At 35.4% G+C, this 16,567-nt stretch overlaps 1 protein-coding gene across 1 annotated transcript in view; it reads left to right on the top strand.

Moving 5' to 3' along the window:
• galnt1 (UDP-N-acetyl-alpha-D-galactosamine:polypeptide N-acetylgalactosaminyltransferase 1) overlaps nt 1-16,567 on the top strand; it is a 125,937-nt gene that overhangs the window by 67,338 nt on the left and 42,032 nt on the right. Inside the window, exon 4 of the mRNA XM_051130973.1 lies at nt 4,900-5,068. Within this exon, the coding sequence (XP_050986930.1) occupies nt 4,900-5,068 (169 nt within the window). The remainder of the gene's footprint in view (nt 1-4,899; nt 5,069-16,567) is intronic.

Here is a 16,567-nt window from a genome sequence, read left to right as displayed (position 1 = left end):
TGTTTAATAATAAATAAGCCCTAGCACTTCCTAAAACATTTTTACTTTTGAAATGTTTTCATCATGAAACATTGTCTACACTTTATCCTGTCCATCTTATTTTTCCAGTAAGAGGGGGCATAGCTATTTGTAAATTGTATGGGTCTGGCTCATCCACATCTAGCTATTTTTAGCTGCACAAAACAGCTGGTTTTGCTGATTGATATTGCAGATTGGTGTGTCTAAGCAAATTATTTTTATGTATTATCTAAATTATGAGCACACTGGTTTGTAGTGCGAACAGTTTTACCGTTTACTGCACTTCGTTATTCTTCTCATTATTTCTCCTATAGGCTTACTTCCGTGTTGAAGAATAAGGTGGATAATAAATCAATAGATAGATAGATAGATAGATAATTATTTTTTTTTTTTTATTGTTGTAACAATAATTGTAATAATGTAACAAGTCACCATGGGAAATTGTGTAATCAGTCTCTTTAGTGCAGGTTTTGTCATATGTGACCCTGGACCACAAAACCAGTCATAAGGGTCAATTTTTTGAAATTGAGATTTATACAGCATAAGATTTATTCAGAGATTTATACAGCAGAAAAAATAAGATTTTCATTGCTGTATGGTTTGTTATGATAGGACAATATTTGGCCAAGATACAACTACTTGAAAATCTGGAATCTGAGGGTGCAAAAAAATCAAAAATATTGAGAAAATCACCTTTAAAGTTGTCCAAATGAAGTTCTTAGCCATGCATATTACTATATTACTAAGTTTTGATATATTTACAGTAGGAAATGTACAAAATATATTTATATGTTAAATATAGGTATAATTGTAGCAATAGGCATCAATACATTCAAAATGATCGATTTTTCTTTTACGCCAAAAATCCTTAGGATATTAAGTAAAGATCATGTTCCATGAAGATATTTTATACCTTTCCTAGCATAAATATATAAAAAATAATTTTTGATTAGTAATATGCATTGCTAAGAACTTCATTTGGGCAACTTTAAAAGCAATTTTTCCTCAATATTTAGATTTTTTTTTTTTTGCATCCTCAGATTCCAGATTTTTAAATAGTTGTATCTTGGCCAAATGTTATCTTAACAAACCATACATCACTGGAAAGCTTATTTATTCAGCTTTCAGATGATGTATAAATTTCAGTTTAAAAAAAAATGACCCTTATGACTGGTTTTGTGGTCCAGGGTGCACATTTGGTCTCCATTAGAATAGACAAACAAAATGTACACATGTTTACTTGGGTATATAAATGAGAATAGACTTCTGTTGTTTTTAATGTTACAGTTTATATAAAGCTGACTGGCCTGAAATATAAAACTTACCTCTAAAACAACGTTTTGCATTTTATGACAAATGCATTGTTTATTTAAGTCAACAAGTCAACACTAATTCATAGTCATTTAATGATTCTGGTGTTGATTCTGAATAAATTTACTATTGCGTATTCTAACTTTTGATAAAGTATCAAAAAACTGATAATAAAATATTGAGAAAATACTACACAAAAGCACTGATATTTTCTATAATTGTTAAAGTACAATTTGTTACATAAAACTCTGTGCTTAAAGGGACAGTTCACCCAAAAAATGAAAATTCAGTCATTAATTACTCAACCTCATGTCGTTCAAAACTTTAGGACCTTTGTTCAACTTCAGAACACAATTTAAGATATTATAGATCAAATCCTTGAGCTGAGCATTCAAGGCCCAGAAAGGTATTAAAGACATTGTTAAAATAGTCCAGGTAACATCAAGATTCAACCTTTCTGATGCTACGAAAATACTTTTTGTGTGCACAGAAAACAAAAATAACTATTTGGACTATTTTACCGATGTCCTTACTACCTTTTTGGGTCTTGAACGTGTCAGTTGCATTGCTGTCTATGCAGGGTCAGAAAGTTCTCGGATTTCATCAAAAATATCTTAATTTATGTTTCGAAGATAAACAAAAGTCTTGTGGGTTTGGAATGACATGAGTAAGGTGAGTAATTAATGACCAAATTTTTATTTTTTTGGTGAACTTTCCCTTTAAGCACAGAGTTTTTGTAACAAATTTGTACTTTAAAAATTCTACAAAAAATATCAGTGCTTTTGTGTAGTATTTTCTCAATATTTTATTATCAGTTTTTTGATACTTTATCAAAAGTTAGAATACGCAATAGCAAATTTTTTGGGTGAACTATATCTTTAAATACACATTACATTGTGTTACACATTACGAGTCACTAATTATACCGATTAGCTTGTAGCTTAAAGGTTCAGTTAGCTATTTCTGGAAAACATTGTTGATATTTGAAATCACCAAAACAAACTCGGCCCGACCCAAGTGGATCACATGATGTCTCCGCCTGCACATTCACAAACACGCTATAGAACACGCGCAATGACTATGATGAAGTCTGTTGTGCCTAATTATAATGCAAATGAACAAACAAGAGAAGATGACACATGAGTATATTCAAGCATAAGACAGCATATTGCAATTCTGTAAAATGCAGCAAACCTAAAGTTACTCATGTATCGAGAAGAAATAAAGCAAACTCGTGTCTGTTTTTAGGCCTTCTCACTCTATAACTTTCATTTCAGGTCGATATGACCAGTATTCTTCTCAGTTTATTGTGAAAAATCAAAACGGCTCTAAATAAAAACTGTTTCTCGATTCCCAACCCTATTATGTACTGTACGAAACTTTTTTTTCAATTTGAAGTCATCCCTGGATGTTCCCAAAGGGAGGTTTTTGTCGGATTTATCTAACCTCCAGGGACAGTTTTGTCCCTGAAGTATACTATAGCTGAATAACCCCAAACACACATACAGATAATAGAGAAAGCACTCAACAACACACAAAAATAAGAGGACTATTTCCACTATGTGTGTATCTGATGGTGTTATATTGAGAAATACGGGCAGGTATTGGACTGTGAGTGTTTCTGAGGCAGAGGAAAACAGCGTAGAAATATAATCTGATAGTTTTAGAGCTGTACCGACACTGCATCATCTGAAAGATACAACCACATATCAGCTCTGCAGCTTGTCTTAGAGGATGTTCTGATGTTAAATGCAAACAACTTAATTTGCTCAACAAATAAATGGACAAGAAAATGCTTCCTGTTTCTTAAATGTAGTTTGATAATGACAATCAAACACGGTTTTTGGACTGCCATAGTTATCTCAATATAAAACTAAAATATGAATCTAAAAGCAAGAACCGCTGCTTAGAGACTGTAAAAAGGAGCAGAAAGAAGATCTAGAATTTGGTGGGAACAGCAGATTGTCTCACAAAGCTTTCTTTTGTCACTGACCCCTCTGTTCCCCCCGTTCAGGTCACTTTGGTTTTTTCTGTGTTGGTCACTCGAGAGCTGCTTTACTCTGGCCATCATCTCATAGAACAATAACCCTAAAATAATCTGCTCACCACATTAATACAGCACATTTTTTGTGTCCATAGCGATGATTATATGATTTTTACCTCCAGAATCCCTCAGGAAAGTCATTGGATTTTGCTGAGCAGGGAAACAGGACAAAGTTGCCTTGTAATGCGCTCAGTCCAAACAGCTAAATCCTGCCCACTCGACATGCATGCGGCTCACCCGTACATACACACATAAGCGACACAAGGCTTACAAACAGGCAGTTTGCCTCTTAGAGCAGATGTAATCTCTCACAGTGTTGCAAATCTGACCTTAATCTTACCAAAGCATGCTTTTTGAGTTATTAATGATCAAAGCTCAGTGCTTATCTACCCACACAAAATCCACAAAACACACACTTCACACACACATGGCACAGTAAACAATTGTGCAGAGACATCTAGGCCACAAATGATTTTTTCGGTTTATAGTTTTAAAAAAAAAAAAACTTAAAGTCTGTCACGTTTGTGGTGGCATTTCATACTGAATAATTGTATCACTTTTTTTCTTTCTTTCTTTTTTTTTTTTTTTTTTTAGTTTGTTTGTAACCAAAATTTTATTTCACAGTAACAATATAAACAGTTGAGGTCAAAAGTTTACATTCCCCTTTCAGAATCATTAAAAATGTTAATTACCAAAATAAGAGGGATCATGCAAAATGCATGTTATTGTTTATTTAGTACTAACCTGAATAATATTTTTCACATAAAAGACATTTACATATAGTGAACAAGAGAAAATAATAGTTAAGTTTATAAAAATGACCCTGTTCAAAAGTTTACATACGTTTAATTCTAAATACTGTGTTGTTACCTGAATGATCCACAACTGTGTTTTTTTGTTTAGTGATAGTTGTTCATGAATCCCTCGTTTGTCCTAAAAGGTTAAACTGTCCACTGTTCTTCAGAAAAATCCTTCAGGTCCTACAAAATCTTTTTCCAGCATTTTTGTGTATTTCAACCCTTTCCAACAATGACTGTATGGTTTTGAGATCCATCTTTTCACACTGAGGACAACTGAGGGACTCATATGCAACTATTACAGAAGGTTAAAACATTGGAATGGAGATGTTTACATTTGTCTTATTTTGCCTAAATATATATATATATATATCATTTAGTACTGCCCTTCAGAGGCTACAGAAGACAAAAATTGACCCTGATCTGAGTTTTCACCTCCCGGCCTTTAATGCATCTTGTTTCTTTCTGGAGCATCAGAAAACCCAAAATTTCAGATGTGGTGGAAATGCTACTGTGGTGTTTTCATTGAAAAAAGCCAAAAATAACTGAATTCTCCTGTGATCTGTGTATAACCACTTTTGGACAGCTTAAATAAACTAGTGAGAACATGATGAGTTTATTTTCTAAAAGTCCACAGGGCCCAAAGTGGCCATAGTTGGTGAAACGCCCATACTTACTCAATCAGAATCCAAGGGAACAATCTTAACTCTGTGTGTGTTTGTGTTCCAGTTGTGGTTCAGAGGCCTCATGACGGCCCAGGGGAGATGGGAAAGCCAGTGGTCATCGCTAAGGACCAACAGGAGAGGATGAAGGAAATGTTTAAGATAAACCAGTTTAACCTGATGGCCAGTGAGATGATCGCTCTCAACCGATCTTTACCGGATGTGCGTCTCGAGGGGTGAGTGTCTCCTTAATTATTTACTTTATGATCACTTCCTTTTAAAGTGAGTTTGTTTTTGTTTAATAGATGAATTTTGTGCCTGTAACTGACCGAATGATCAGTTATGTTTTGAGCTGTAAGGGTTGGTGTATTGGCTGTTTGACTTTAGAGTAACTGACAATCGTATCGTGGTGTGTGTATGTGTGTGTGTGCTTTTCGCTGAGTGAAATGCGTGTGTGGCAGGGAGTGAAATGTAAACATTGATCCGTGAAATGTGTTTATTTTCTGCCCCTCAGATTAATTACCGGAGAGGTATTTTTTCTCAGCTGTGTTTAAAGCAAACCAATAGAATCAACATTTTCAATTAAAAGATAAGAGTGTGTCAATTACAGAGTCACAGTCTTGACCTAACTTCACACACACACACACACACACACACACACTGTCAGACCTGCAACTATCACCTTCACATGAATGTGATCTTCTAACTCTTATAACTAAGAACATTTGTTGCTTGTAAAAGCACAAACTTATTAAACCAGGGTTGATGGGAAATGTGAGTAAGAATGAAAGTACTGAACTCTTGTTGTTAAAGCAGGATGTGGTCTGCTTTCTTTTCAGCTGTTTTCCATCTTTGGTTTAGTAAATGTGAGCATTAGCCAGCATTTATTACACTGTACTAACGTACACTAGCAGTCAAACATTTGGACACACCTAATCTTTGTATGTGATTACTATTTTTCAAAGCGTAGAGCAATAGTTTAGTCACTAACATATTAAGTACCATAAACGTAAGTACTGGTAGTGTACAAACTCATGGTTCTTTCTTAGGTAACTTTATGTAGTGTACAGTCCTTACAATGACCATGCTAAGCACTTCTAGACTGCTTTTCCTACACTACCCATATAAATACACACACACACACACACACACATATATGTGTATGTATATGTGTGTTTGTTTTATATTTCAGTTTTGTAGAGAAATTCATACATAGGCTGTTACGCATATCAATGAACAGCTTTTAGATCAAAAAGTCTTTTAAGTCTTATGCATAGATTTGTGTGTTTTAAAACACCAGAGTTTATATTGTTTGAGTTATGTGATGAGAATTTCTGCCCATCCAAATGTGATTAAATACACATAGAATTCTGATAAAAAAGCGAGATATACACTACAGATCAAAAGTCTGGGATCAGTAGGATTCTATTTTACTTTAAAGAAATTCATATTTTTATTCAACAAGCGTGCAATAAATTGATCAAAGGAGAGAGTACTTCCATTCAGGATTGTAATATTTATGAAAAAAGTTAACTAAATATAAACATTTTAAAATCTATTATAATTAGGAGTTAGAGTTTCGGAACGTGTTACAGTGATCTGAAACTCAGCAAAAAAAAATTTCTTTCATTTTGTTAATCTGTTTATTATTTAAGATAAATATTTTTGGAGTATAGGCCTGTGTGTTCCTTTTTATGTAGCCTATATAGTTTTATTCTGTTTCCTCGGTTCACAGAAGCGCTGCAGGTGAGTGATGTGACCTTGTGTGAATTTGTGTTCTACACTGTTTTGCCAATTTTGTACAACAAAAGTTGCATATTAGCCAATTTGCTGTTCATTTTCACTTAAATGTAGGCCTAATGCTTGGCGATTCATGACATATCCTCGCATAAGATAACGCCGGGGCATTGCCATCGCGACTTACCTTAGCTGAGCTGAGGCATTTCACTTGTTGGATGCGTCACATTTGTATAGGCCGTATGCCATCTGACAAACTATATTTTGTACAGATTTTATTTTGTTTTGCCAAGTATTTAATTGATTTGCCCAGAGAAAAGCGTTGGATTATGCAACAGACATGCAACTCATTGGGCCCTATTTTAACGATCTAAGTGCATGGTCTAAAGTGCACCGTGCAGGTGCACTTAGGGTGTGTCTGTATCCATTTTTGCTAGTTTCACGATGGGAAAAAACGATCGGTCTAAAAAGCTTGTCCATATTCTCTTAATGAGTCATGGGTGTGTTTTGGGCGTAACATGCGTTAAACCAATCAGTCACGATGCATCCCCTTTCCATCCTCTCCCCTCCTTGCTAAACATGGTTGTTTGCAAAAGAGAAAGTCAAACCAAAAAACAAAAACAAACAGCATGCATAAAAAAAGTGGTTGACTATCCATTATGACATGTAGGCATTTTTATATTTATGTACACAATAATAATCTTTTATATTGTAATCCTTTCATTTTTAAAACCATTTTTAATATTTGGCATGTTTGTGTGCTGCTGCGTGTTCCTGTATGTGTAATAAGCAGAGTGTATGCGTGTTGTGCACCTGCCTATTGGTGCCTATTACTAACACACTCTTTAAATAACAAGAAAAATATTGCGCCATTAACTTTAGACCAGGTTTTAGTTGGTCAGTGGTGTTGTCTATTTTAGTAGCCTCAAAATAGCAAAATACCAGGTGCCGCATTGTGCCGGGTATATGATAGGGCCCATTGTTTCCATGCAGTTAATTAATAAACCATTGGTATCACCCCTTTTCATGCTATTTCCAATATGCCGATGGCTTTAAAATAATCAACAATTGGCTGATAAATATTGGCGGCTGGTACATCGGCCTTAATAATGATAGAAAACAGTTGTTTTTAGTTGTAATTATATTTCATAATGTTATGTTTTTTCTGTATTTCTGATTAAATTAAAGAGGACTTATTATGTTCCTTTTTACAAGATGTAATATAAGTCTCTAGTATTTAGTTTTAGCTCAGAGTGCCCTTTCAACATTACATGTGAAAATGCCAGTATTTGGATGGGAATAAAAATGAGCTGTTTTTATGTGCGTGTGTTTCAATGCAAATGAGCTGGTGCTCCCCATCCCATATCCAGAACAGGACGGCGTTTTGACATCTCTGACAATGAAAATAGTGGTGTTCAGCCCTACATGTATGAACCGGTGTCAGACACTAATGAAGGAGAGACTCCGTCAAAGGTAGCAACCTTGAGAATGAACCATGAATTTATTTAGTTGCTGTAGAGTTTATTTTTAGCCATTTTGCAACAATGGATGAACAACACACACAAACACTGTTCCAACGTTCGATATGGGCAATAACGAAACAACATACTGTATTAGTTGGTAGCTTTAGCCGTATACATTGAGGAACTTCCGAACAGGTGCATTAATAAGAAATGCGATTTGCAAAGGTTAATAAAAAATATAAAGTGACACTTACTTCTGGAGGTGCAGCTGGATCACGAACAATGGGTACTGATCCATCCTTGAGCATCAACTTTTTGCAAAATCTGACTTGCATTGTCCCTCATTCAGAAAACAGTCTAGAGTCAAATGATTGGCACAGACATAAACAAATTTAAGTATATTCAGTGGCACATTACCATCATAAACAAAAGTAATCAACTGCGTCCTCAGTGGTTCTGATGTTGGAATAAAATGAAGACGCTGATGTTCACTTCTACATCCAACAACAAAACATCTGCATTGCTTACAAAACATTGTTGTCTCTAGAGCTGCTCAAGTGTGGAGATAATGGTGGACAGTGTACACCTGGCTGAGGGCGGAAACTATGCTAATACGAGGCTGTCTGTCAGCCGTGGTGGGCGGGGCCTGAGTAATACGACATCATATTGCTTAGAAACTCAAAACAGCTTGTCCTATTAGACTGTTTAGGTTGTTTGGAGATAAAAAAAATAAGTGAATGGATTTTTATCATTGTAGGGTGGTTGTGTCCATACAAGTGAATTGTTCCCTTTAATGTTGCCTTTTGCGAAGACATGTCTAAACTCTTGGACTGTGGACTACGTAGTTTGTGATAAATTGTTTGATGTGTCGCAGTCATCCACCCTAAGTGTTATTTGAATGCCTATTATTCTGTAAGCGTTTGCCACATCAAATATTAACTGCTAATATTTGAGTTGTAGAGGTCAGATTACTGTGTGTGCTCAGTGACTGTGTGTGTGTATTTTTCACTGTACGAAATACACTGTCTTTTTCTGTTACGTTCATGCAATATTAAGTTCACTGAGGTGAGACAGAGAAAAGGAAAGATGTGTAGAGGAGATGTCACATTTGTCCTTGAGAAAGCAAAGAAAAGGACGTTTGCGTGTATGTGTGTGTATTTGTGACGCTTCTTTTGTTCTGTGTGACATCACTCCAAGCAGTTCTCCCTCCGTTCCCACTGCACTAAATAATGTGGAGTTTGTCCCTCTGCAGTGGACACACATGCTTTCCAAAGGCCTTGCCTTAAATATTTACGGTTTTAATAAGTCCCTGGATGTTCTGTCTTTCAAGGCGCGACCATGGAAACTATTCCACCATGACAATAATGTCACCCGAGGTCTCGGAGCCAAGTAAAGCAGAAGCTTGTCTGTGAAGCAGACGTAATATTCACACACTCGCATACAGCTGCACGTCAAGCATTGCGTCAAGTGTGTTTAATGAGCTAAATCGTTTGCATATGCATCCAGGCGGTGCCTGGCGGGGTGATAAATCACTGGGTCACTGGAGGGAACTGCAGGTCTGATAAAATTCCAGGATTATTGGTGTTTAATGATTTTTGTAGTTATGTAGTACCATGCCTTTGTATGTGTGTGTCTGTGTGTGTGTATATAAATATATATAATGTACTGGACCCATTCCCAGACCTGTACATCATCTTAAATTTTATACAGTTGACTGTTGACAAATATGATGCAGGACAACAACTCCACGAATACAGTTATGCCCTAAAATTCAAGATATTGGTGGTAAAAATTATTTATATTTATATATGTCACATATCACATGAGAGCACACTGGCAGCAGGAGCAACGAGTGCTGATTTTGTCCCGATCTGTCACAAGCTTAAATGTGATTTCATACAACAGTTCAGTAAACAAGAAGTTGATATTGTGTTATTGTTTAAACACAATATTATGTGGTTTTGCTCAATGTTGCAGAGAACATATTACATTTGAAGCCATAGCAGAATTGTTGCACATCTCCAAGCAACACAGAGGAGTTTAGTTTCTGAATGAATTCACATTTTGAATGAATCATGTGAACCAATGATTCAAATCCCCATTCATAAAGAGAGCCATTTACTTCATTCCTGAATGAATTAGCCATTTGAATGAATCCAATAAATGACGCAGATTTTGTTTCTTATTAGAGTATAATTTTATTAAAAATAAAATAATAATAATAAAAATAAAAACATTAAAGGGATAGCTCACCAAAATTAAATTCTGTCATCATTTACTCACCCTCATGTTGTTTCAAACCTTTCTTTTGTGGAGCATAAAAGAAGGTATTTTGAAGGCTGTTGGTAACAAAGCTGTTTTAGTTACCAGTGACTTTCATCGTATGAACAAAAAATACTTAGATGTTTCTCAAATTATCATCTTTTTGTTCCATAGTTTATGTTAGGCCCTTGCAGCCTAAATGTTTGTGTAATAAATTCTATGTTGAATCAAATAAAATATGTGTTTCTAAAGCTGTAGTTTCTAATGTGTATGTGAAGATACTTTATTATTTAACACAAAAATAGCTTTAAATAAGCTTTCGTGGTTATTTTCACAGATTTATTTTGCATTTAATTACATTAATCGAAACATCATGTAATTAATTAGATTACAGTTTTTACTGACAGACAGTATATAATGTATATTATATTATTCCCAGTGTTAAACTACTTGGCACAAGCTGATTGGTTCATATTGCATACGCAGCCAATGAGCTTGCTGCTTTACATTTAAATGGCTAGTTAGCATTCATTAGAGCATTTTGTGGCACACTTTTTTTTAGAGTTCCTCTGAAACCCTCCACCTCCCCAGTTCCACCTGTATAGATCTGGTATGGGTTGTTATATATATGCTATATGTGAACAGCAGTAGAGGTCGACCAATGAATCAATCGGCACCGATAGTTGATTGGTGGAACTATCGGTTATCGGCAAAAATCCATGCCGATAGTTTTTTTTTTTTTTTTGGGTTGGGTCTGTTGCTGGAGCGGCTGAGAAGGTCGTCATTATACAGCAAAGTCCCTATAGTCTTTGTTATACAGCACGAGAGCGGCCTCTAGTCTCGGAAATCACTGACAGCACATGCCCTTTGTTTAGACACATGACACTGCGCGCTGCACAGAGTGGGACACAAAGGTGGATTTAAAACATCAACAACGAAACGGTGTGTACAGTATACTGTAGTGCATGTTTTCATGTCATTACTAAGCGATTAATTTGTTGAGTAGATGCTGCATTAGTGGAGAACGGACAGCAGTATACTTTTGCCCATTTGGTGATCAAATAAAGTCTTGTAGAGTCCCGTTTGAATTGAACGCGACGTGTTCAGTGTGTGTGATAACTTCTAGACTAACATATTTTTATATTTTGATTAGATAACCACAAATGTTCTAGAATAGAAGCAGTTAAATCGTGAAAGTACACAATATCCATATGTATGCAATTTTAATACTGTGACCTTTGTGTAGATATTTAAAGATGGCCATCTTTAGCTTGATTGTTGATGTAATGGTAACACATTACAATACCATTTGTCCATTTGTAACATTAAGATTGATAAAAGCTGTAGAATAGAAGTACTGTTCCTTGTTAGAGTGTGTTCATTTCAGCATTTATTGATATATTTTAAAAATTTTAGTTGCTTTTGTTAACATTAATGAACAGTGTACTAACTGTAATGATCCATATATAATTAATATTCATATTTTTATTCATTTACAAAGTATGGTTCAGTAGGCTATTTTTTTTTTTTTTAAATAGTAGAGCACTATTTTCCGTTCAGTATCCATTTTAAAAACTGTCGGCCGATTAATCTGTATCAGCCAGTGTGGTCCAATGTAGTTATCGGTATCGGTAAAATCCAATATCGGTCGACCTCTAAACAGTACGTCTTAAATACACACAGCAATGTGTCTACATGTGTTGGCAGTAGCAAGTTCCTGTACTTGCTTTTCAGTAGCAGCAATAATCTACAACAACAGCAATAACCAACAGCAGCAGCAATTCAGCAGCGTAGCAGATCTATTCCACCAAGACCAAATACTTTAAAATTGCCATATCCATTACTATGCTAAAATCTTCCAAGATGTGTCATGATAGAACTGTTTTAAAGTTTGCCCATGGTGAGTGGGTGTGGATGTGCAGTGTGGGGTGTGTATGCTGCAGCTGGAATAGAGTGAGTAAATGAGCCTCTAAGAGTCATCATGTTTGCCTGCCTCTGGTTTACTCTGCAAATGTGACCTCATGTTTGCGTGAGAGCACATGGTGTGCTGCGTTTTTGTTGACTGTACTGCTCCAAAACATGTAAGAGATGAAAAGGGTTCCGTCTTTGCATCTGTCTCTCTCCCTTGTTTATTTTTCTCACACAACAACTTGACAAATCTGCAGCAAATCTGCATGATGTGATCATGTCGACATCTGGGATGTTTCAGAGGTCCACTGAGTGTGTATAGAAAATTACTTGCGTTTGTCGTAAGTACAGTCTACTGTATACTTAATTTTTTTCAAAATATGCAGTAGACTTTCCAGAGAAAAGTAATCTAATTCTAAAAAAACTATTTTTCTGCATTGCCAGACATAGAGAATTAGCTGTATGTTCTGATAAAATAATTCACAATCAGTTGTCGATTTACATCTCATTGTCTCTGCGTAAATAAACTGAGGAACTGAAGCACTTCAGCTTTAAGGATCGTTTTTTGTCTGGTTGGAGGATCAGATTCTGATTGGACTGATTTGACAGTATCTTAGCAACGCTCTTCAAACATGTCATTATGCTTTACTGTGCATCAGTAGATAAACCTTTTCCCGCTTACCTCTGTTTTCCCTGACCTCCTGCTCTCTCTTGTCTCACACACACACACACACACACACACACACTCATAGCGCCTAAGTGCTGTGTGTGATGTGTACTAAATTACTGTTTTGCTGCTCTGAATGGAGTAAAATGGAATACATTATTCTGTTTCTCAAAATTACATATCAAAGGAGGACGAGTGAGAGCCTGAGAGAGAGATCTGATATCAAAGAAGTAAGATATCTCAATCTCTACGGAAGGAAGGAAGTGGAATAACTAGGCGAGAAAAAAAGGAAAGTGAAGATGAAAGCTACTGAAAAAAGCATCTACCAAAGGGGAAAGTAAGCGTGTGTGTGTGAGCAAACATCCTCATGTATTTGTGCCTGGTTGTGGCTGTTTCTTCTCAAACACCCCTGCATGAACTGTCCCAATATTGTGTGATCTAGATGATTCTCAGTGTGAGACTTGATCATTGAAACCTTGGCAAAACAGGAAACAGAAATCTTCTTGATTTATGAGGCAATAAATGAGTTTCACATTTATGTTTTTGCATTTTGTAAGGGAAACTGGCGTTCTGAAAAGGGCGGACGTGGAAAACATCTGATGTACTGTGTAGACGTAATTAAAACCGGAGATTAAAAACAGTTCTGCGAACAAAAACAAACAATTTTTATAAAATGTAACGGGTTTATTGTAGTTAGCTAAAACTAAACTTAAAACATATTCATTGCTCAATAGGGCTGGGTTTTGACACAAACTTTAGAACTTGAATCTGATTTACAAGCTTACGATTCAGTTCAATTTCTGATTCGATATCAATTATTTTGGATATATATCAGGTATAGTACATGCCAGATTTTCTCAAGGTAAAAAAATCTCTCAATTAATGCTGTAAATTATACATGAGAGTCAGTTGGTACTACATTTACAATAATTTTGAAGGTTTAAATTAACTGATTTGTATACGAATGCTTAAAGTACCTTCTATAGGTGCGTTTCCATTACAGATTTGTGCAAAACTTTTGCAATTATATTACAAATGTTGATGAAAAACTGTTGAGAAATAACTGCATTTCCATTAACCAATGTTATGTGACTCAAACGTAACTTTTTCCTCTCGCGATAAATCAATAACGGCCAATGTTGGTAGGTTTGACAACAAAACAACGCAATTGATCATCAAACAGATGAAATCCATCAACATGCCTGAAACTAGTAAATAAAGACAACAGTATTGTTTGCATACAAAATACACTGCCCTCCAAAAGTTTGGAAACGCCCTAGAAAAGTGGGGTTTTGGACAATATTGGCCTGAAGACTTTTTAATTTTGCACTGATAGAGGACAATACAAACTACGAAAACGTATTTTATTACATAAACGGTTTATACATAGAAAAAAATTTAATTTGTCGATTCATCAAAATATCCATCATTACGGCTATTGCTCTGCATTATCTGGGCCTAAATTCATTGTATTGTAAACTTAATTGGCAATCAATTGTTAAAGCTATTAAGGTGTGCTGACCCAACATTTTTTTAAAAACCTCGGCCAAGTTTAAACCAGTAACCAGGCATCACAGCTGGCAAAAGGGCATGTCTGACTTTGACATGTATATATTGCCATTATTATGTGATCGAAATGAAAATTATTATTGCTGGCCTCAATGATAATGTCAAGTTACTTTAATGTATTTGCACCAAAAAATGAAAAGGATTTATGCTGATATCATCCAAAACCACACTTTGCCAGGGGTGTTTCCAAACTTTTGGAAGGCAGTGTATGTTTTAGACAGGTATTATCTATTTTATTATATATTTTAGTCAGTTGTTTTGGACACTGTTATCGGCATATGTTGAAGTAGATTCGTCTCTTGTTGTCTCTGAGAGAATATCCGGCGTTAAGATGTTCACGTTTCACATTTCTTGTGTGATATTCATTGACTTGCCTTCGTGGTTTAAAACGGAAATATTTCCAATATTACGACATAACCGCAAACCCCCATGTGTATGTATCTTACAGAGAGCGCAAGTAACGAATCACTTCTGTTTCATTACTACTTCTTGTGGTTTTAAATAGCTTGAATGTGTAAATTGGCAAATTAATCTGCAAATCACATGCCGAACGGTGGGGTCTGGACCTGGTTCGTACTATCACGGATCAACTGCGATCCGTTTAAGCCCTAATTGACTATATGACAGATCAGAGCAATCTTTTATTTACTAATTTAACATTAAATCATCAAATTGTTACTCCATATCAATCGCATACAACGAAAGTACAGAATAATTAGATCAATCATTTACGCACAATAAATAACTATACAAATCTATACAAAATTTCCCCAAAACATTCTTGCGACCCCGGTAGAAATTCTTGCACAGCACGGTAGTGGGTCGCGACCCCGTAGTTGGGAACCTCTGACCTATATTATCAATTTAGTATTGATACCGAGGTATTAGATTCTGGTATCGTACCGAAGCCAAAATTATGGTCTCGAGCCATCCCTAAAAGAGTTATCGTGATTTGTACATACACCAAGTGAGCTGTAAATTAAAAAAAAACCCTGTTTCCGTTTAAATTTTGAATTGCCTGAAAAACCACCTTGTGTGAGCGTAAAAACTTTTGCAATATTGAGCTTTTGCGAAATTTACCATTGGGCGTATTTACGTAGCTAATGACGTTTTTTGGAATAATTATATTTGTATTCCAATTCATTTATTTTAAATATAAACATTTAAATAGTGGCGGTCATAAAATCTTGAGGGATTTATTTAAACATAAATTGAACACTATTACAAATTTAACATCTGAGGTAAATGTGTCACATCTACATAGAAAATGTTACAGGACATTATTTACAAGTTTTTAAATTGACATCTTTGGACATTTGAAACACTGATTGAGTGATTACATGAGACAGGATATAGATTTTGGTATGTTGTGCTCTCTTTTAACATAGCCTCAGCTGTTTATTCATGTTTATTTCATGATAAAACTGGTAAAAAATCAGAGATGAGTTGCTACAGCGATCTGTCACTTCACATTAAACAGCTCCAAAATAACATTTATTGCTCGAATACTGTAATAAAATGGACTTTGAAATGTGAGACTTTGTTTCATATAAAAAGAAGTGAAGTAAAAAGGGAGGCGTGTTACAATATTCTGTTCATTAACTGAAAACAGACTGGACTATTCGATTCTTAGTATTTAAGAAAAATAAAAATCTTAAAAATGAGACATTGCAAGGGTTCAGTGTTGTTTATGGTAATGAACTTTCACTGCTGTCTCTAGTTAAATATGTTTAACTAGCTCCAGACGCACTTCTTTTAAGCTGTTTCCGCATTGCTTCTTTGCCTGTTAAAGACGCAAAGCGCCCCGTTACTGATTAAAAAAGAGCTTCAGTCAGATGACAGTTATTTTAACAACAGTAGCGAGAGAATGTTAGAACACTGTAGAAAATGAGAATGCAGCAAGGGGGTTCAATAACAACAGACTATTAGTCTAGTTAAACAGCTTAACTTAATATTCATATCCAGACAACACTATACTTGTGTTTGCAAAGTACTACTGTTCTCCACGAGGAAATGAATAACTATTCCAAAAAACTGTTGTCTTCTGCATGTGTACCTCTCCTGGGAAGGAAATGCAGAGGCTTGACCTTTTGGATCATTAATTGAACACCCCTGCTGTAGAATATGAT

The sequence above is a fragment of the Labeo rohita genome, chromosome 16 (genome assembly GCF_022985175.1).
Source record: "Labeo rohita strain BAU-BD-2019 chromosome 16, IGBB_LRoh.1.0, whole genome shotgun sequence".
In the NCBI taxonomy this organism is placed as follows: Eukaryota; Metazoa; Chordata; class Actinopteri; order Cypriniformes; family Cyprinidae; genus Labeo; species Labeo rohita.
This window is presented reverse-complemented; position numbering and strand designations above follow the sequence as displayed.